The sequence below is a fragment of the Mesoplodon densirostris genome, chromosome 5 (assembly GCF_025265405.1).
Source record: "Mesoplodon densirostris isolate mMesDen1 chromosome 5, mMesDen1 primary haplotype, whole genome shotgun sequence".
NCBI classification, from domain to species: domain Eukaryota; kingdom Metazoa; phylum Chordata; class Mammalia; order Artiodactyla; family Ziphiidae; genus Mesoplodon; species Mesoplodon densirostris.
In genome coordinates, this window is record NC_082665.1 from 56,572,471 (window position 1) to 56,595,520 (window position 23,050).

The following is a 23,050-nucleotide window of genomic DNA, read 5'->3' on the forward strand; positions in this document are numbered from 1 at the left end:
GAAGCAACCTAAGTGTCCATCAACAGATGAATGGATAAAGAAGATGTGGCACATATATACAATGGAATATTACTCAGCCATAAAAAGGAATGAAACTGAGTTATTTGTAGTGAGGTGGATGGACCTAGAGACTGTCATACAGAGTGAAGTAAGTCAGAAAGAGAAAAACAAATACCATATGCTAACACATATATATGGAATCTAAAAAAGAAAATGGTCAGAAGAACCTAGGGGCAAGACAGGAATAAAGACGCAGACCTACTAGAGAATGCACTTGAGGATACGGGGAGGGGGAAGGGTAAGCTGGGACAAAGTGAGAGAGTGGCATGGACATATATACACTACCAAACGTAAAATAGATAGCTAGTGGGAAGCAGCCACATAGCACAGGGAGATCAGCTTGGTGCTTTGTGACCACCTAGAGGGGTGGGATAGGGAGGGTGGGAGGGAGGGAGATGCAAGAGGGAAGAGATATGGGGACATATGTATATGTATAATTGATTCACTCTGTTATAAAGCAGAAACGGACACACCACTGTATAGCAATTATACTCTAATAAGATGTCAAAAAATTAAAAAATTTAAAAAATATAAAAGAAAAACTACTGTGAGCATACAAGTATAAGTTTTTGTGTAGATGTATGCTTACATTCATGTGTTTATTTGCTCTCTGTATATCTCCCTTAGTGAAATGTCTGTTCAAATGTTCTTCCCACTTTTTTAAAGCAGAAGGAATTTACTACAGTGATTGGTAACAGAAGAGACGGAAGAGGCTGAGGAGACTACCAGGGGATGGAAGGTACCCTAGATGTTAGCAAAAGCAGGAAGCTCTTAGAGCCCTCAGGTTGGAGGGACAAAAGGAAGAACTGATAGTACCAGTTCTATAGGTCAGAAACCCAAGTGCAGTGTGGCTCCGCTGGGTCCTCTGTTTAGAGTCTCAAACCTGCCTTTTTTTTTTTTTTTTTTTTTTTTTTGCGGTATGCAGGCCTCTCACTGTTGTGGCCTCCCCCGTTGCGGAGCACAGGCTCCGGACGCGCAGGCTCCGGACGCGCAGGCTCAGCGGCCATGGCTCACGGGCCCAGCCGCTCCGCGGCATATGGGATCCTCCCAGACCGGGGCACGCTGCCTATTTTTTAAATGTGTTGTGTGTCTTATTATTGAGTTTTTAAAGTTCTTTATACATTCTAGATATCAGTCCAGATCAGATAGAGTTTTGTAAATGTTTTCTTCCAGTCTGTGGCTTGATTTTTTGATTTCTTGTGTCCTTTGAAGAGCAAAGTTTTAAAATTTTGATGGAGTCAAATTTGTTAAATTTTCTTTTATAGCTCATGCTTTTTGTATCATATTTAAGAAATCTTTGCCAAACCCTAGGCCACTAAAATTTTTTCCCACGCATTCTTCTAGAAGGTTTATAGTTTTAGCTTTTACATTTGGCCTATGCTGCATTTCACATAATTTTTGTTTGGTTTGAGGTTAAGAGTCAAGGTTCATTATTTTGAGGTATATATGACTATCCAAGTGTTTTGGTATCATTTGTTGAAAAGATTATTTCTTTCTCCCAATGAAATGTATTGGTCCCTTTGTTGAAAAACAATTGACCACAAATGTTTGAGTCTATTTCTGTATTCTTTATTATGTCCCATGGTTCTATTTGTCTCTTTTAACACCAATACCAAATTGTCTTGATTACCATAGGTTTATAATGCCTTGAAATTAGATGGTGTCAACCCCACCAACTTTGTTCTTTTTCAAAGTTATTTTAAATCCTCTGCAGTCCATATGAATTTTATATTTTACAATTTCTACAAAAAGAAAGAAACACAAACAACTAGCTTGGATTTTGATTAACATTGGGTTAAATCTACAGACCTATTAGAGAGAATTGACATCTTAACAATACTGAGTCTTCAAACTCATGAACATAGGTTATCTCTCTATTTATGTGCTTTATTTAATTTTTTCATCAGTGTTTTGTAGTTTTCAGTGCAGGTCTTACTCATCTTTTGTCAAATTTTTCCTTAAGTATTTCATCTATTTTAATGCTATTGGAAATGATATTATATTTTAAAATTTCAATTACAATTGTCTGATGCTAGTAAGTCAAAATAGTTGATTTTTATATACTGATTTTGAACCCTGCAACTTTGCTAAGCTCATTTTACCAATTCCAGTAACTTTTTAACAGATTCCATTCAATTTTCTACGTAGACTATCACATCTGAAAAGAACCAGTTTTACCTCTTCCTTTGCAGTCAGAATGACTTTTATTTCTTTTCTGTCTTTCTTGTACTTCTAGAACCTCCTGTAAATGCTGAATTGGAGTGATGAGAGCAAACCTCCTTGCCTAATTCCTGATCTTAGGGGAGAGATTTTAGTCTTTCACTAGTAAGTACAATTTTAGCTGTAAGGTTTTTGTAGATGTCCTTTATCACACTGAGGGAGTTTTCTTCTGTTCCTGATTTGCTAAGAGTTTTTTTTTTTATCAGCAATGGATGTAGTTGCTCCTTTTTTGTCATTTATATCTTACTGGATTTTGTTTCCTTTTTGTTTATGATATTTATATGTTATTTATTTATGTGGTGCCATATTCATATTTTACTGGATTTTTTTGTAGATATTTAGCTATTGTACTAGTTTGTTTCTTAAATACATCATTATAAGAGTTAGGTTTTCCAGGACTAGCTCTTTGCCAGAATTTTCTATAGGAAGGGTAGGTAGAGGATAAGAGTCTAGGCAAGTTTCTTTTTTCTTTTTTTTCCACAAGCAAAACCTCTTTTCTTCTAATCGTTATCTAAAAAACACTGCTTCTGCAAATACGGCTTTTTGGAGTACTTTCATGTACATTCCACATCTTCTACTTCTGTGAACCAAAGCAGGTCCAGTAAGGTTCCTGTTGCCTCCCAGCTATTGTAGATAAAGGCTATAGCTTTTCCATCTCCAGATGAACCCTTCTTCAGTAAGTGTATTTGTGTTAATTCTTTAGAGGTGCTATTGCTGGGCTCGTCTTTCCATTTCTCTTCCTTTCCTCCTGTGGAGCTCCTGCATTATCTTGACTGCTTTTGGCAGCACTGCAGTATTTTGTTATATGTTTCCTAGCTTGACTGAAATTGGAGTTGCATTTTTGTTTTCTGTTTTCTTGTTGCTCTTAGAAGACTCCCAGGAAAAACAGGAAGATGCTACATCTATATAGCCATATTTATAGCAGAAGTCTCCTATATCCCTTTCTACCTATATTTATCATGGTATGTATCACACTGTCTTAACACGGGTATCTCTCTCAACAGACTGTAAACTCTCAAAGTCATTTTTTATCTGTAGTACCTATCACAATGTTTAGCACTTTATAGGTACTCAATAAAACGTTGGTGATTAACAGGATTAACAGATGCTCCCAGGGCCTACTGCTCATCTCTTCCACTGTTGAAACACTGCCACAAGTCTATTCTGCACTTATAATGGGACTAAACTTCTCCACTACCTGTCAGATGTTATCATATCTTTGAGATGCTTTATATTAAATGCCAGTGTCTTGTTCCTAAATAGCAAAATGGATTGAACCTAGCCTAGTAACAATGTATGATACACTTAAATCATTTGGGTTTGTATAATTTTGGTGCTAGCTTAAAGATAATTACTTTTGGCTATAAAATTTTACTTTAATGAGTTTTGACCTGAACTACTAATCTCATCACTAGAGTTGTGAGTAATAAAAAAAATTTTTAATTCCATTAGTTTTCCTCTTTTTATACTCATTTCAGAGTTGTGTTTCTAAAAAAGAACTTCAGACATCATAGAAAAACACAGCAAAAATGTCTCAACTAAGGACTTCCCTGGTGGTCCAGTGGCTAAGACTCCGCACTCCCAATGCAGGGGGGCCAGGTTCATTCCCTAGTCAGGGAACTAGATCCCAAATGCCGCAACTAAGACCCGGTGTAGCCAAATAAATAAATAAATAAAATATTAAAAAAGAAAATGTCTCAACTACATTTTGAATAGAAAAATATCAATAATGGTGGCACATCTTTGCATGTTTTTGTAAAACAGAAATCCATGTAACATAGCTAATCCATTTCAAATTCTGTCTCAGTTACTTAACGAGTAGTTATTTACTAGTGGTATCATCTTTACCATCACCATCACCTTTTCAGAATTCAAAGAATCATCATCACCCTAGAAACCTTTCTAATATCAGTATTTATTTTTATATGACACTCATAAACTCTCCCGGCAAGACTGTTACATTTCTTTACATGTTTGGAAAGTCCTGAAAATCACAGATTCAATAGCAAAAGCTGCATAATATGAAGTATCTCTGGCAGCAGAAAAACTGAAGGATCCTTAACTCAGGAATAAAGAAGAGAAAGTCTGAGGTGCATAAGAATTGTGTGGGGAGCTGTGCAGAAACGCAGATTCTAAGGCTTCTGTCCCACAGATTCTTGTTCAGTCAGTCTGCTGTAGATCTCAGGAACCTGCATTTTTACAAACATGTGAAGTTCTTACACAGATGGCCCAATCATCATAGACTCACAGCCCTGGAAGGCAGGGGATTCTCCCTTTTAATTTTTTTTTTTTTTTTTTTTCTTTTTGCGGTATGCGGGCCTCTCACTGTTGTGGCCTCTCCCGTTGCGGAGCACAGGCCCCGGACGCGCAGGCCCAGTGGCCATGGCTCACAGGCCCAGCCGCTCCGCGGCACATGGGATCCTCCCAGACCGGGGCACGAACCCGTATCCCCTGCATCGGCAGGCGGACTCTCAACCACTGCGCCACCAGGGAAGCCCCCTTTTAATTTTATATCCATGCTTTGTGGGACTGTAGAGAAAATATTTTTATGTTTCTGCACCGTGAAGCCTTTCTGATCAAATTTTACCAAAACTTGAGACCTAGCCTAGGAGAACAAATCTTGGAATTTAATTTATGACTAATTATTAGTGAGAGAGCATCTGAAGAAATTTACCTCCCTGGAGGTATGTGTTTACATTTTAAGGAAGGAATGAGATCTGGGGCCATGGAGACATGGCCAGAGAAGGTAGTCTTATCTTGCCTCCAAGAGATTTATTTATATTCCAAAGGGTAAGAGTATGAACCCAGAATCCTTCTCAAAGAGCAAAGAAGTGTGTTTGTCTGTCAGGGGGTAGTGTAGGGTTAGGGAGATGGCTGTCCCTCTCCTATATAAATATCCAGATTCATTTCTTTCAGAGTTCCATGTTAGTGGTACAAACTCCAGTATATGTAGGATAACATACGATCTGCCTCATCTCAGCCGTTGCCCCAGGGGTACAAATTAGGGCAAAAGGGAATCAGCACGATTATTTGCTATAATTAAATAATGATCTGCTCTGCTCCAGAAACCTCATGTTTGCATTCAGAATAAAAATTAATATATATAGATATTTTAAACTTCGCCTGTAAATGAAGATGGGCAACTAATATGCATAGGCTCTAAAATTGGATGTGTCTTCATAAATATCTAGTCTAATCCCTTTTTACCAAGCTGGAGGGGGAGGGGTATACTAGGATCAAGGACTAGTGACATCAGACAGACCTGAGGTCACTCAGCTTATAAACAGCAGAGCCAGGACCTGAAGTTAGGTATCCTGACAGCAGGCCAGTGTACTGTCCGCCATATTCTGCTTCCACAGCCTCCTTCTTCAAGGAGCCCCTAAGCACCCCTCCCTCTGCACAGCTTTCCAAAATGATCACTGCCCTCCAACTCTGCCTAATATAGTCAGAGCTCCTCAAAAAATAAAAAATCTGATTACCATTAGCTATTAATTACCCAATTTCTCCCACACTGAAGAGCTAGCAATCCAAACTGAAAGCAGGAGAGCAGAGTAGTTCAAACAGCTTTGAACTAAGAATTAATCTCATTTTTAAATTTTTTTTGGCCATGCTGTGTGGCATGTGGGATCTCAGTTCCCTGACCAGGAATTGAACCTGTGCCTCATGCTGTGGAAGCACGGAGTCTCAACCACTGGACCTCCAGGGAAGGCCTTCAATCTCGTATTTTTGATCTAGCTCTATTCCTACCTTGTTTCTGTGACCTCAGCCAGAGAGGCAACATAGTCTAGTAATAGAATGAGGGGTCTGGAGCTTGACTGTGTCAGTTGAAATCACAGTTCTGCAGATTCCTAACCCCACACTTGGCAAGTTATTTCTCTGTGCCTCGGTTTCCTCGTGGATAAAACAGGACTCATAACAATCACAGGATGGTCATAAGGATTAAATGAGTCAGTATATTTAAAGCATGTCGTACTTCCCTGATGACGCAGTGGTTTAAGAATCCACCTGCCAATGCAGGGAACACAGGTTCGAGTCCTGGTCTGGGAAGGTCCCAAATGCCGCAGAGCAACTAAGCCCATGCAGCAAAACTACTGAGCCTGCGCTCTAGAGCCTGTAAGCCACAGCTACTGAGCTTGTGTGCCACAACTACTGAAGCCCACATGCCTAGAGCCCATGCTCCACAACAAGAGAAGCCACCGCAATGAGAAGTCCGCGCACCGCAACGAAGAGTAGCCCCCGCTCACCGCAACTAGAGAAAGCCCGCACGCAGCAACGAAGACCCAACGCAGCCAAAAATAAATAAATAAATAACTTTAAATAAATAAATAAAGCACCTCTAAGGGTGGCACATTGTAAGTGCTCTTATCATTTAATCCTTCCATTCATCCTTCTCATTTAAGTTTCCACATGTATGTAATATGTACAGTTAGAGTAATCATTCAGGGTAGTTTTAGAATTCACCGAAATATACATAATTATGGAAATCTTAGGGAACAACTGGAGAGAAGGGAATTGGACATCCGAAAACTGTGCAATTATCTTTTACTACAAAAACCCTGTGGTGATCAAATGGTATAGTATATGCAGAACCACATGGCAGATAAATCATGAAGCAAATGAAGTGTGAGCTTCAGGACCCCTCCCTTACACAGGGCCTTCCATGGCCCTGTGTCTCACTTCATGTTTATAATTTTGCATCTTCTTTTTTTGAAGGGGATCCCCCAAAATGTATAAACCTCAGACTCCAGAAAACTAGATCTGCCCTTGTTCAGAAGTATTTTAAATAATACTTAGTTATTTTCAAATGCCAGGTATTACTACTAGTGGTCTTGGCTAGAAGACCTTCTTGAGGATTCTCAGAGTAGAGGAAGGATGCTTCTAGACCACTGCAAAGCAAAAGTCATGGACAAACATCAGTTATTTCTCTTGGACTGGATTAGAATCCCCCAGTGTGTCAAGAGACCCCATGCCCTTTGTTAGAAGGCTGGGCCCAGCCAGGCAAGACTGACTGGAGGAGTGGGAGGTTAAAGCATAAACGGGTAAAGGACAAGGTGGAAAATGTAACTCAAGTGAGATTAAGTTTAAATTCTGCTTAAGCCTACAGGAGTTAGGACAGAAGAAGAATACAGATTCAGATCAAGAATATGATCAGGAGACAAAGACTTAACAAGGTTAAATTGAGGGGCACAAGCTATGGGGTTTGAGTTCAAAATCAGAAAAATCATGAGGTACATTTCCTTAAACTGAATTCAAAATGTGAAGTTGGGTCCTGAGTAAGAAGTGAGATTAGGTCTAACAGATGAGAAACAGTATTCAAGCTCAGAGGGGAGGGTTCAGGAGGGCTGGTGCTCAGAGGTACAGGCTCAGACACACAGGGTTCCTTCAGAGGGAACCAGAGAGTAGCCTGCTCTGGAAGGAAGCCAAATACCTGAACCTCACTCTGAGAAGAGTCAGGAAACAGGCCCTGAGGTGCATCTGGGATATGAGGCAGCCTCTGACTGTTCCTGATTAGTACGTGCACTCATCAAAAACTGGTGTGGATAGAGTTCAGGTGCTTATGGGCACTGATCAAATAGGTGTATTTGCAGTAAAACCCAAATTAGTATTCTCTGCAGTGAAAATCATTCAGGCAACACACCTAAACCTCTCCTTCTCTCTGCATCTCTGCAGATGTGACTAAGAATGGCTGATTGACATGCAGAGAGGGACGTAATGCGGCAAGCCTGCCAGCCACTGTCAAAGCTGCTTCTGTCCTTCTCAGAGGAAGGATGTGCTCCCTCTGGAGTTCCTACTGTCCCTCAGTAACAACATTTGGTCACTTATGTGAAACCCAGGAGCAGACAACAATGGATGGCATTCCTTGGTCCCAACCTCCAGGACAAAACAGGGTGACGTACAAAGCCAGGAGCTAGGACTGTCATAGACTCCCCACACCACACTGTTCCCTGAAGCCAGGATGTTCTGATGCTCCTATCACAGGTACTATCCTGGTTTGTTTAGTAAACTACAGTGCTGTTCTGTCAGGTAGTGTGACATCAGCTCCTCAAGAAACGATGAATAAGAAAATAATTTGGAGGACCATTTTCTCATACCATATACAAAAATAAACTCAAAATGGGTTAAAGACTCAAATGTAAGACTTGAAACCATAAAACTCCTAGAAGAAAACATATGCAGTAAACTTTTTGACATCAGGCTTAGCAATATTTTTTTGGATCTGTCTCCTGAGGCAGGGCAACAAAAGGAAAAATAAACAACTGGGACTACATCAAACTAAAAAGCTTTTGCGCAGCACAGGAAACCATCAACAAAAGGAAAAGGCAACCTACTGAATGGGAGAAGATATTTGCAAATCTGACAAGGGGTTGATATCCAAAATACATAAAGAACTTACATAACCTCAGTATCAAAAAATAACCCAAACAACCCAATTAAAAATGGGCATGGAACCTAAATAGACATTTTCCCAAAGAAGACCTAGAGATGGCTGATCAACACATGAAAAGATGCTCAACATCACTAATCAACAGGGAAATGCAAACCAAAACCACAATGAGATTAGATGACACCTCACACCTGTCAGAATGGCTATTCTCAAAAAGACAAAAAATAACAAGTGTTGGTGAGGATGTGGAGAAAAGGGAACCCCTGTGCACCACTGGCAGAACTGTCTTGGTGCAGTCACTATGGAAAACAATATGGATGTTCCCCAAAAAACTAAAAACAGAACTATCATACGATCCAGCAATTCCATTTCTGGATATTTATCCGAAGAAAACAAAAACAGTAATTCAAAAAGTATATGTATCCCTATGTTCACTGCAGCACTATTTACAATAGCCAAGATATGGAAACAACTTAAATGCCCATGGACAGATGAATGGATAAAGAAGATGTAGCATATATATATACAATGGAATACTAGTCCACCATAAAAATAGAATGAACTCTTGCCATCTGTGACAACATGGATATATCTAGAGGGTATTATGCTAAGTGAAATAAGTCAGACAGAGAAAGACAAATACCACATGATCTCACTTATATGTGGAGCATAAAAAAAAATGGACAAAGCAAAACAGAAGCAGATTCATAGACACAAACTGGTGGCTGCCAGAGGGGAAGGGGATGAGGAAATGGTCAAAATAGGTGAAAGTGATTAAGAGATACAAAATTCCAGTTATAAAATAAATAAGTCAAGAGGATGTAGTGTAGAGCATAAGGGATACAGTCAATAATATTGTAATAAACCTCTGTGGTAGCAGATGGTAGCTAAACATTGTGGTGATCATTCTGTCACATAAAAAATATTGAATCATGGGCTTCCCTGGTGGCACAGTGGTTGAGAGTCCGCCTGCCAATGCAGGGGACACAGGTTTGTGCCCCAGTCCAGGAAGATCCTACATGCCACGGAGCGGCTAGGCCCGTGAGCCATGGCCGCTGAGCCTGTGCGTCCGGAGCCTGTGCTCTGTAACGGGAGAGGCCACAACAGTGAGAGGCTCGCGTACCGCAAAAAAAAAAAAAAAAAAAAAAAAGAATCACTATGTTATACACCTGAAACTACTATAACACTGTATGTCAATTATAATTCAATAAAAAAAGAAAAGAATTTGGACAAGTAAATCAAGCTAAGGAGTTGAACAGCTGCAGTTCAACGTCTACTGTGCCCAACAATGAGCCAGATGTGATGGTGAGAGGTACATGAGAAGATGAACACATGATACCTGCCCTCAAGGAACTTCTACATTAGTTCCTCATGAGCGATAACATCTCGTCTGCTATGCTGTGAACACAGGGCCCACGAGGGTGAGTATATCATGCATTATCCTTTTTGGGAAGGCAATGCATCACCACAGAAAAATGGGATCTTTGTAGCAAGAGTAATAAAGTAAAACATTTCAATTACAGGGAGTATATTAGCCTCTTGTTAGACAAGGGTCTTTAGGTGTCATAAATTTTAGATCATGGCAGTTTACGTAAGGAGGCTGAAAATTACTCAATGAATAAATATATTTTCTAAAGCATCTGTCTCCATAGATTTGAAATCTCAGCATCCTACACAATAAGGACACATTAAAAAGATTAAATTCTAAATGGGAAAATGCATCCACATTCTTCATTATAAAGTTGTGCTCAGATACGCCATTTCGATTTGAAAAACACAGCTACAAGTTCAGCAAGCCTTCTTTGCTCCACATTTACCGCTAAAACGACCAATGTGGGAATTGCCAGACTATACAGTTTCAGTTTGTGTGTCCACATGAGCACCGCAAAAGAACAGAATGCTATTGCTGGAGCTCCTTTCCAACAGGCATGGAATTTTACAAAGGCTATTCATTTGACGCAAAAACTATGAATGTGACAAATGAAATCCAAATATAGTCTATACTCCCACTCCAATGCAACACTTTATTTTGACCAAGTGTAAGAACATTATGGTCTCCAAGAACATATGCAGAAGATTTTAAGTCTAACCTACATAACTTCAACCCATCCAATGTAAACTATTTATTATCTTTCTACCTATTTGTGAAGAATTCTTTGTACCTATTTGTGAAGGAACAAATCAAATTGTTCCTTCAATCCTTCACTCGTTGTTTGGTGAACACCTACTCTGTAAAATGGCCAGACCTGGGTGTTGTTGGAAACGCAATAAATAAGAATGGTCCCTTCTTTCAAAAATCTTATAGTCGCATACAGGAGACCGATCAGATACACAACTAGCTGTAATACCAGGTAGAAAGTGAAACATGTTCTTGAGAAAGACAGACATCAAGGGCAACGGGGACTGGAAGGAAGGAGATATTTTTACAGGTAGGGAAATGAGAGAAGACTTCATACAGCAATGACATTAGTTTTGGATCTTGAAGGACTAGGGAAGGGGCAGAGGTCCCTTCAGAAAAAATGGCGGAACGAAGGCACTCAGCTGCACGGAAGTGGAGAAAGCAGATAAGGAACGTGGGGCAGCTCAGTGGGAGAATGCTGCAGAAGGGAAGAAACTCAGGCCAAAAAAGGAGTAGTGTCAGATTAGAGAGAGCCTGAACTATGGCTCCAGGTGAGAAATAAACATGAATCAGAAAAGATGAACCCAGAAAGACCTAGAGAATATATAAGCAATACAGCACATTTGCACAAACATATTGATTATATAAATATACTACCCATTAACTATACTTATGTACAAATGGGTAAATATAGAGCAAGCTTCATTCAGGGAATCACGTTATCATCTGCCTTATAATGATTTGAAGACATTAAGTGGATTTGAAGTGATACCAAAAATCCCTGAATGAAATGACCTAAAACTATATTCCGTGTGTTTGATTATGACATAGTTGTCCTGTCGTACAACAGAAGGTAGAAGAGACTGTAAATTGTGAGTTAAAACTGAGAAAGGGGCAAAATTGAGGACTGGAAAGTCCTCAAATGCAGAGGACTTGACTCTGTAACTCTACCTTATGGTTTGAAAATTACTGTCTAGGCTTACTGAAAAACAGAATAACAATTATCTAGATGATAGGCCAATTAGTAGCTAAACAATCACGAGAGATGATGAAAATGAAAATGCTTCATTGCTTGGCCAGCAGGTGGCACTTGTCACTCGATATAGAAGGATGAGGGGAAACGGAGTTAGGAATTCATCTATTCAGAAAGGAGAAAAAGAATGGGCTGTTCCAGAAGCACAATTTATAAAGAGCCCTTGGCTTGCTGACACAGCTTATCAATTACATCTTGGATTTGAGCCCTCTTATTAGGTTTACTGAACTTACACATTTCCCTTAACAAACATGATTTGCATTATATCAGTTTGTTACCTTTGTCAATGTTCTCATATCCTTTTTGTCTGTATTTATCATATGATACTGTGAGCAGATCGGTGCTGGAATTAGGCAAAAAGGAAACAAAGTCCAACTTCACCATTTAAAGATGTTTGACTGATTCAAGTTATCGAACTTCTCTGAAATTCACTCCCCTTCTGATGCTATAATTGATATAATTAGCTGTAATGTTGTGGGGATTAAATATGATACCATCTGTGGAAATGACAGCTTTGGGCCTAGCTATTTCATTTTCTCCTAGAGGACAAGATCTAATCATTGAGGTACCTCTTCTACCAGAAAAGTTTTCTGAATCACTGTGAATACTTTGTAACTAGGGCACCCTGTGGGTAGGACACCTAAAATTTAGACTTTCGTCACTCTACATACCAATAGGGTGTATGAGAGGTGGAAAAGAGGCTGTAGCTGCTGATTTCTGATACTAGTACCATAATACTACCCTTCCTACCATTATTCTATCCCTTTTGGTTGTCAATGACACAAAACCCAGAACCAAAGAATCTAAGATCCAGAAAGGTCTTTGATTTACCAAGTCAACATTTCATTTTCCAGATCAGAATGCCTTCTGCCACTAAAGCTGAAATGCAAGACAGTAAGAAATAGGGTGTGCGGATACAGGTCATTTTTATATTTGCTCCCCAGATTTAATCAATGGATAAGTGAGCATTGGCAGTGGGAGGCAGGAAGAGAGAACAGGAGGTGGGCAAACCATAATTTCATGGCATGCAGCTCATTATCTCCTGATATTGAGAGACTGGGCACCATTAATAGACAGTGGAATCATGGTAATATACTAGCCATTACCTGATTTTCCAGTGGTGCCTACCCTACACCTGAATCACATCTGCCCTGAACCTGAATGGCACCAACGTCCTGTTTTTATAGCTTTCCCACCCTTCCTATGTCACAGTCTAACAGCACTTCTAAAAAGCAGTCAGGAAGAAAGTAAATTCTCACTGAACGTTGGATGGTTTTGAGTCTTTTTCCTGGCATCAGGCAGCTATCACCTAATTAGTTTTTGAATACTTTCATGATTTATTTTTGTGAAAGGGGAACTGAGGTCACCTTTCAGAGGTCCTCTATTCAGTAATTACCATATTTTATAATGAGTTACACCGTTTTTAAAAGACAAATATGTCACACAAAAGCTGACTTTATTTTTAAAAATACATAAGTTTAGCATGTAACTTAAAAGATTGGTTCTGTGAAGGAACAAGCCCATGCTCATCTCCAAGTCTACATTTATAATGTTCTTCTCACTTATAATGCCCTGTACTTTCCCTTTATTTACCCTAAATAGGCTTCAAGATACAAGTTAAGTGCCACTTCCTCTATGAAACTTTTTTGAATGAAGCTGCCCTCACTATCTCCTTGTAATAAACTTCTAATTCAGTTTCCACTATGATCAGACAAGTAGTAAACTAGTACTGTCTTACAGTAGTGGCTATCTTTTAAATAGCTGTCAGACTTGGTCTTCAAAGGGACTGTATATTATCTGAGGGCATATTTTATCCCGTGATTCAACAACTATCTGTTGAGTACGTACTACATGCCAGGCAGTGTTTTTGGTAATACAGACAATGAACAAAACCAAAACCAGCCTTGCAGTCACAGGGCTTACATTCTGGTGTTAGAGTCACTCTATTCCCCATCAAGCTTAGCATGGGACAGACCCAAGGGCAAGTGTGTGTTCAATGACCACATCAAAATCAACTGGTTGCCCGTGGTTAGGTGACCCCTAGCCAAACTTTTCCTTGACTACCACAAAAACAGGGTCAGTGAAGGGCCCTGCATGCTGGAAGTGTGTTAAAGATGCAAGGATTGGGACTTCCCTGGTAGTCCAGTGGTTAAGAATCCACACTTCCACTGCAGGGAGCACGAGTTTGATCCCTGGTCGGGAAACTAAGATTCCACATGCCGAACAATGCAGCCAAAAAATTAAAAAGGAAAGAAGAAAAAAGATGTGAGGGTTATTTTCATAAAATGGGGTAGGGGAGGATGGTGAAGAGTCTTAACGTCCTTTCAACTGGTAGGAGTATGTTTCTATTTAAGTCCTGCCAAAACTTCTTTGTTTATATCTAAAGCAGACTGAATCTATAAACCTGGCTCAAATTTTTTATGAAAAAATCAACTACCAAGAAAGAAAGAATAAGTAGAACAGATGGCCCAGATCTGTTACTCCATCAGCTTCTATCAAAATCTCTACCTCAATGATGAATAAAACATCCAATCCCATACAAAGACAAAGTAGTTAAGACTTAGTGATTGGCACTATCACTATCCAAGGATCAGCTCTGACTTCTGTAAGAAAAGAAATATCCAGAGACTACAATAAAGATAAAATCAATTCAGGATGAATGCCTTCACAAAGCTACAAGAAGTGGTAAGCAAAATAAGAAACAAAACAAATTAAGGTATTTCACACTGAAAAGATTTGACTTCACCTAGTTGTTTATAAAAATAACCACAGGGCTTCCCTGGTGGCGCAGTGGTTGAGAGTCCACCTGCCGATGCAGGGGACACGGGTTCGTGCCCCGGTCCGGGAGGATCCCACATGCCACAGAGAGGCTGGGCCTGTGAGCCATGGCCACTGAGCCTGCGCGTCTGGAGCCTGTTCTCCCCAACGGTAGAGGCCATAACAGTGTGAGGCCCACGTACCGAAAATAACAAAACAAAACACAACCAGATGCTCTAAGAATTGTAAAAAGTTGAGCCACTTTTAGGGATTGAAGAATGCTTAGAATATGTTTCTAAATAACTCTCAGTTATCTTCCCAAAAGAAACCCTGAGACTCCAGACTAAAAAGGGAGGGTCAGGTTTTGTTGTCTGTGATCACAGGTGCTGGCTGACCTGCATGGCAGATCCCCAGCAACGTCGGAGTGGTAAGAAGATGAAGCTGGGATAGAAAAGAAAGTTCATCTTCTAAGAACCCAGGAATACATGTAATAATCAGGTGGTAAGCCTGGATGTCTTAACTCCCACCCAGGAAGGCAGTTTTCTACTCAAATAAGCATTTTATTTCCTGACATCTACACAGGAGTCAACATATTTGGACATATGCTGCAGACCTTCTCAATTCCTATTTGAGGAGCTTGACAGGCTACACAATTAAAAAATGCTGAAGTTGGGTGCTAAATCTATAAACAGAGATGTAATTAATTTATTAGCTAAGAGATTAAAAGAAAAATTCTGCATGCCACTTTTTCATTTGCAATTGTCATGGTTACCTACATTTACTGATAGTAATATTTTATTTATTGAATTTTCTTAATAATTAAATACGACTTTAAGTTGCTGTATTAATAGGCTAATATTTTAAAAGAACAACTCTTTATCTCAAAAACCCAGGGAAGAAGCCCAAAGAAATAAAAAGAGCCTAATCTTTGGAGTCATACAGATCAGTGTCCCAAACTTGACCCTGTGACCTTCAACACGCTGGTTGACTTCTACATCCTAGAGTGGAAATATATTCCCCTGTTCCTCACACGCACTGTTGTGGAGATGGACTTTGATATCACGTACAAAATGTAGTATTATTTGAAGAAGTTCTTTTCCTTTCTGGACCCCTGGAGTACTTGTGATCACCTCTAGCACAGTCCTTAGATCCAAAATTAAAAGGAGGTGACAAAAAAAGATGAAAAAAAGAGGCTACATATTTTACTCGGGTAAACCACATCAGTCAATTTGCACACACAAAATTAACAGCTCAAGACTCTGGGTAGATTTTGGAAAGAATAACTAACAGCTCACCTGTTGATGAGGTTCTGCCCGTCGATTTTGATATGTCTGGACTGACTTCTGAAGTTGCTTGTCTTTCTCATTTTTTGATCGTGATACTGTTCTTGTAGTGCCCAGGGGGATGGAAGGTAGTCGTTGTGTCTGATGACAACTTTTCACCATCAATAAGTACAAAAGATAACATCAGGAGGAAATATAAAACTATTTACTGTCCGTAAAAGATTATTTACTTCTACCAGGAGTAACTCTCTGGCTTATATCCAAAACTCAAATGCAGCATTGCTCAAATAGAGCATTATATTGAGAATTTAGGTAATACATGACCTTAAATCTCCAATTTGCTTAGAAAAGAACTTACTGGAAAATGTGGAGGGTAGTATATATTTATGAGAATGGGAGAATATTCATTATTTACTAATGCTTCATTTATCCTGCGTTATCATGAAATGAGGCCTTTTGCAAAAATGTTTTTTAGATAATTGAAGCTTACCTTATTACTACCAAGTGGTTTTTTTCTTCCAAAAAAATTTGGGATTGAAATCTATATGTCTCTGTAAAAGACACCAAATAACTCTGCTTCTGAAACATAGAGATCCTTCGTTTGATGACTCAGATTCACTGTGAAGACCAGCAACTACTGCAATGGGAGGCGGTACTCAGGGACCACCTTGGGGGTTACGGAGCTGCGTAGTGGAGCCCTTCATCAAGCTTCCCAGTGACCTGATGCAGCACCCTAGCACCCTCCTCTCCCTGCTGCTGTCAGTGCACCTGCTGCTGGTGGGCACTCTGTTTCCCAGCCTTACTGATGTGCTGTTTCCAACCACTAGTAGGTTAATACATGTATTATTGTACATAGTCAAGTAGAATTGTGTTTAAATTGCAATAAAAAGGCTGTGCATGAAGGCATCCATCTTTATGGTTACAAAAAATACTAATGATTTTTGAGACATATGATTGGAGAGGTTTGAGGCCTTTTTTTTTTTTTTCCTACTTCTGGTTTCATGGCTATGTTTTGGGGAGCTGAGCTAGCCAAATTTTGAAAAATTGAGATATCATCTTATTCACTTTGGTATGGAGGCTTGGCAGAGACAAGAAGTTCCATTCCCATTGAACAAGGCCTCAATTCAGAGCATGGCTGGGGACATGGTGGGGGGGTGGGAGGAGGGAACAAAATGCTGAGGTCGATTCTTAGAGCCTGCTTTACACAAGAATGATTTTTCATCATTGGTAGGGACCAAAAAGAGGGGGAAGTTCATGTTCTAAAATAAATGGGTATTAAGCTAGGAAAGGGAGGAGGAGGTTGAAAATAGAGAAAAGGACTTCTCCCACCTGAAACAGTGTAGGAAAAGCAAAGCATATCATACCCACTATATTTCTCTATTTTTCAAGGCTGCAGCATATACTTTTCTTGCTCCCACCAGCAGAGAAGAGTGAGGACTACAATCAAATTCAACTACTACTGTGAAAAAACACTTAATTCCACCCACATATGGTATTTGTTTTTACTGTTATTTTTCAAAGAAAGGTGGTAGGTAAACAAATCAGGAGACACCTACCTATATATATATAACCACCTGCAGTGTTCATTTGAAGACATCTGTGGGGTGGTGCCTACACAGGTTTCTATTTCATTTGAGAAAAGAACCTTGTGGCAGCATTAAGTTTTTACTTAGAAAAGAGAAACCTCAGATATTTTATTAAAATGCAATCCATCCAATTGTCCTCAAATATTTTTAGAAACAAATTAAATTTTAATATGAAATACAAGCCACAGATATTTTTTAACATGCTTTTCAAAATTCAGACTTTTGGGTTTAGTCAAATGATAGGCATCATTTTTACCCTGCTGGTGAACCCTATTTTCAATACACAGAAATGCACAGAATGAATGTAATGGAAGCACACTGATATTTATTTCTTGGGTACACTGACAAAAATGTGTAGCCTCCCTCTGTGCTTAAGGTGGAAAACAAAAAGAGGCTTCGGTGGTCTCAAAAAGAATGGCTCCTTTTTACCCTGCCTGGGTCACCAACTCTAAATACTACCATTTGTAAAATGATATGTTTTGTCACCAAAAAGTATTTGTCTGGAATTAGGCTTCCTGAGGTAAGGATCCCTTCAGAGAGTCCGTGATGTAGTAAGGCAGAAGGAGTACAGGTTTTGCATCAAAGTGCTTGGCTTCAAGTTTCAGGTTTAGGGAGGAATCCTGGACAAGTCACTGGACCTCCCTTAGCCTCACTGTTTTCTCCTCTGAGAAATGGAGAAAGCTCACGTGATTATTGTAAAGAAGAAATGACATAATGTGTAATTGCTATGTAAGAGACAGCTATTATTATGTTTCCTGCCCCAGTTCTGGTTACACGGACATTGTTCACTCAAATGCTATTCAGTGGCATTAACCCTGAGGACAATTGGCAATTAACTGCTGACAATAAACCGTATTTTCTGTAAATACAGACGATGCCACTTTTCGCCCCATTACTCTGTCCTTCCACTCATCAAATGTTGCCTAATAAATAACTATATTTCATGTCTCATCACTTTAACACACTTATTTTATGTGATTCTATCCAAATCCAATAGCACATATGTATCAGGGTTTTGCTAATTCATGGCTTAGTCTCAAATTACGCACGGTCCATCCAAACATACTGAATCAGAGGACTGAGTGAGGTCATCAGATCAACTCCTCTTCCCTTGGGAATCTTCATCTGCATCACTGTTAACGATCTCCCATAAAGGAAGTGTCAGCTCTCAAGAAACTGCCCTTATAATCAGGAGTTTTTCTCTACAGCTCCCATTTCTAAATCTCTTGCTATCACTTTAAGCATATTTTTTGTCCTTATCTTTTCAGTGGAAATGAAATACAGATGGCCAAAATTATGTCAGTATATTTAAAGAATCAAGGACTTAAGAAATTATAAATATAAGATTTTTCGCATTTCAGGCTTTTAAGGTCCATCAGTTTTCTGCCAACATGGCAAATTTATCTTGCCTGTCATCACAAGTGGCAGTGTTTTGATGTGTAAAAGAGAATTAATACAGTTCTGAAACTAATTTTATAACGTTCTGTGATGGCATCATCACTTTTCAAGGAGAAGAGGGGGAAACCATGCCAATTCAAGGACAATTGTAAGTTTGAGAAAAGGGAAGCTACAGAGGATAGATTCCCAGTTCTGTGGGTCCGAGAAGGCCTAAGACTGGGGTGAGAAGTAATGGGTATATGGTTAGAATGTGGGGAGGAATCTAAATTCTCATGGCTTGTTACCAAGGGGCCCCCAGTGACCAGGGACTTAGACTGTCCTTAAAAGGGGCTCAGTTGGACCTAGAAAACATGCAGAAGGTACTATTATTACACTCCATCCTAGGTGATGGGAAGATGAGTTAAAGAGAGGTTATATCATTTGTCCAAGGCTTAAGAGGCTAATGAAGCCAGGAGTCAAACCCAGGCAGTCTGGACCCAGAGTCTGAACTCTAAACACTATCCTACACTGTATGAAAGTTCTGAGCTCACAGAAAGTGATCAATATTATTAACTTTTTTTTTTTGACAGTTGCGGGCTTGGACCAATTTTACTTACATTTCCTAGCACAAGGCTTTCCACGCAGAAATTTAAAAATCAAAACCAAAACAACAACAACAAAACTTCTCTTAAACAACACTTGGGTGAAAATCATGACAATGACAATGAAAACACTACCTATTCTTAATATTGAAAATGAGCCACCACTGTGTTCCTATTTGGGAGATATTTAAGTTACAAGTTAGGACTAGAATCAGGTTGGGAGTTAGAAGACCTGGGCCAGCGGCTTCATGAACAGGCTTCTCACCCCCCATTTTGGGCTTCAATTTCCATTTCTCTAAAATGGAGAAGTGAGACTATATCACTGTTTTATAATCATGCTCCCTGGAGCTCTAAGCTTTTTAGAGAGATTAGGGACAGAAATGAGAAGTGGATACCTCTGGCCCCCAGATTCTCAACCTCCAATTCAATCAGGACAGTTCTGCTGTTATCTGTTTTATATACTTGAGGTCAGAGACAAATTTTATTTGGGGGAGAAAAAAAAAAAAAGGTTCTGCTGCAAACCAAGAAAGGGAGACTGAAAAACCCCTTGGGCCATGTGAAATCTAAGAGCCCTGTCACCTCTGACATTTTTCGTTAGCCTCTAAATATGATTAACCTGGAGACTCCAGGTGGAAGGGGTTTTAGTAGCAGTTTCTAAATGTTTTCTTCTTTCTAATTTTTATTCAGTGGTCTTTTTTTAAAATTCAGGGCTGGATAAAAATAAACAAGAGTTATTACCCTAATGTCTGTATTAGCAATATTGATCCACTTATCCAGGTCAAAGTACTTAGAATAAACTCCATGGAAAAGCGATGCTTCACTTAAGGGTGCCTTTGTTAAAGGGGAGTATTAACTCTTTTGCCCACAAGGAAAAGAAGTAAGTCAAAAAGGGCTTGTAGTAACATTGACATTCATCAATATTTAATTGTTTTTTTTTCCTGTTTTAGTCTGAACTTCTTCCTCCAAAAGCACAAAGCAATGAAATCAATATATGACTCAAACAGGAAAAGCACATAGTCTAACAGTTTAGTGCCTCTAGAGACACCCTCTAGATAAGACTCCTGCAGGATAAGATTGTACATTGCGTGTAAATGAACTGGAAGGCAGAACTCTTAAACACCAGGGTAGATCTCCCGCCAGTGGAAGCACAGAGCTGCACACCAAATGCTGACAAAAAGTTACATCCAGGACTCTCTTAACTTGATGGAAAAGAGCACTAATGAAATATACTTCCAGAGGTGGCAAGGGGCTAGAAAGAGTTAGAAGAGATGACAGCTACTAAGCTAAAAATTATCTGTGTATCCAGTTTCACACATATATATTTTAGGAATTAAAAATGAATAAAGAATTTTAGAAAACTATCAAAAACTACCTGTATTCCAAGAGGTTAGCGTTATTAGCACAAATCCAGAAGTCAAAATTTTCTTTTTCCTGATAATTAGTAGAGGGAGGCAAGACTCTCCATTTAAGGCAAAGATCTAAAATAATAAAAACAAAACCACATACATACAAGAAAGACCACAATCAGAAGTGAATCTAACATAGTAAGATGTCAGGTTGCATATACCGAAAGTATGAGGTATTTCAATCCAAAGACAAGTGAATCCTTGATCATATACCATTATATTTGATGGCACAAATAGTTCAGGATTCTATGAGCTACCCTAGGACACCATCAATAAATTATTATTGTTGCTGCTGTTATTATTATTATCGCCATTATTGCTTAAGTTCTTTCCAGTTGGTTGCTACTAGTTTAAGCCAGAAGAATCTTAATAGGTCCCTCTTTACCTCTTCTCAAACCATATGAAGACTTCCAGTGACCTGACTCTCCCATTTTTTCTGACCTATTATCTATCTGCCAACAATACCACTGTTCATCTCCAACCACATGACTAACATAACAAGGCAAATCAAGCTCTCTCTACCATTTACACATAGTTCCTTGCTCTGAATTTTTGTTTTTTATAGGTCTTATCCTACTCTCCAGTCTACAGTTTTGACTTCTTTATCCCTTTCTCCCTTTCAGTCCCTCCTGGTTTTTAGGACTAAGGCACTCTATTCTCCCCAGGCTATTCCTCACTTTAATCCTAAGCTCCCTCCAGACCCACTGTTAATGGCTCTTGGGTAAATACTTCCCTCTGCTCATATAAGATGGAGGCAGTTTGCACAGTGGTTAAGAATCTGAATAGCCCGGAAAATTAAAGTTATGGCAAACTCACTCATTTTTGTAATTCCCACAACCAATACCTACATCTCACTGCATTTGGCAACACAACAGCAAGCACCAGTTTTTAATAGAGTAGCCTTCACATTAAATAAAACCATCATAGACTATATTGTACAGTTATGTTGCTAATTTTCCTTTGAAATGTAAAATATTTTAAGCTTTTTCTTTTTGGTCAAAAGTGGTAACATCTTAACATACAAATAAAAACCTTTCTGTAGTTGGAAGATTTAGCTTATAAATCATTCAAATTGAAGTGAAAGATTACCAGGTCATTGTTAATGACTTAGTCTAAGAATATATGTATTTTTGTAAAGGAAAAGCATTTGTAGATATTTAATCAGTACTATATGTCTGTTTTGAAGAAATAAAATGCTGCTTAGAGATTCTCTTTAAATATTTTTTATTTTTGTGCTCAAATGTATTTTCTGTTGATCTATGGAATGTTCTGTACAAAGCTGTATGGTTGTACTGTTGGGCTAGACATTTTTGTTTTTTAAAATCTGTACTTAGCCAAATGTATCTCACCATATTAAAATATAGTATTTTTGTTATTAAAAATTTGATTGCAAAAAAGAAAAAAAGAATCTGAATAGCTCCACAATGACTACCTCTATTATCTCAGAAAAATTACTGCGCTATGTTTCAGTATCATTATCTGTAAAAAGAGATTAATATTACTACTTACCTAAAAGGGTTCCTGAGGATTATATGATATAATAACAATGATAAAAGCCAACACTGCTAGGTATTATCTGTGATGGTTACTTTTATGTGTCAATTTGATGGGGCCAAGGGGTATCTGGATATTTGGTCAAACATTATTCTGAGTGTATCTGTGAGGGTGTTTTGGATGAGATTAACATTTGAGCTGGTAGAATGAGTAAAGTACACTGTCTTCCCTAATATGGGTGGGCCTCAACAAATCAGTTGAAGGCCTGAATAGAGGGAAAAAAAAAAAAAGCTGACACTCTTGCAAGTAAGAAGAAACCTCTGACAGTCTTGAACTGAGACATCAGTTTTTTCCTGCCTTCAGACTAGAACTAAAACATCGGCTCTTCCTGGGTATTGAGCCTGTCAACATTTAGACTGGAACTACATCATCAGGTCTCCTGGTTCTCAGGCCTTAAGACTCAAACTGGAATTAAACCAATGGCTCTTCTATGTCTTCAGCTTGCTGACTACAGATCTTGGGAGTTGTCAGCCTCCTTAATCATGTGAGCCAATTTCCTATAATTAATATCTATCTAACTATCCATCCATCCGTCCATAAATCTATCTATCCTATTGGTTCTCTTTCTCTGGAGAACCCTAGTACACTATCCCAAGCACCTACTAAACTTTACATGTGTGAATTAATTGTATTTTCACAAAACTTCATGATGTAACTACAAATACTAA

General features: G+C 38.9%; 1 protein-coding gene across 1 annotated transcript in view; it reads right to left on the minus strand.

The window, feature by feature from the left end:
• MORC1 (MORC family CW-type zinc finger 1) overlaps window positions 1-23,050 on the minus strand; it is a 217,545-nt gene that overhangs the window by 92,623 nt on the left and 101,872 nt on the right. The window contains 2 exon segments of the mRNA XM_060099828.1: window positions 15,870-16,008; window positions 20,795-20,900. Coding sequence (XP_059955811.1) covers window positions 15,870-16,008; window positions 20,795-20,900 — 245 coding nt within the window.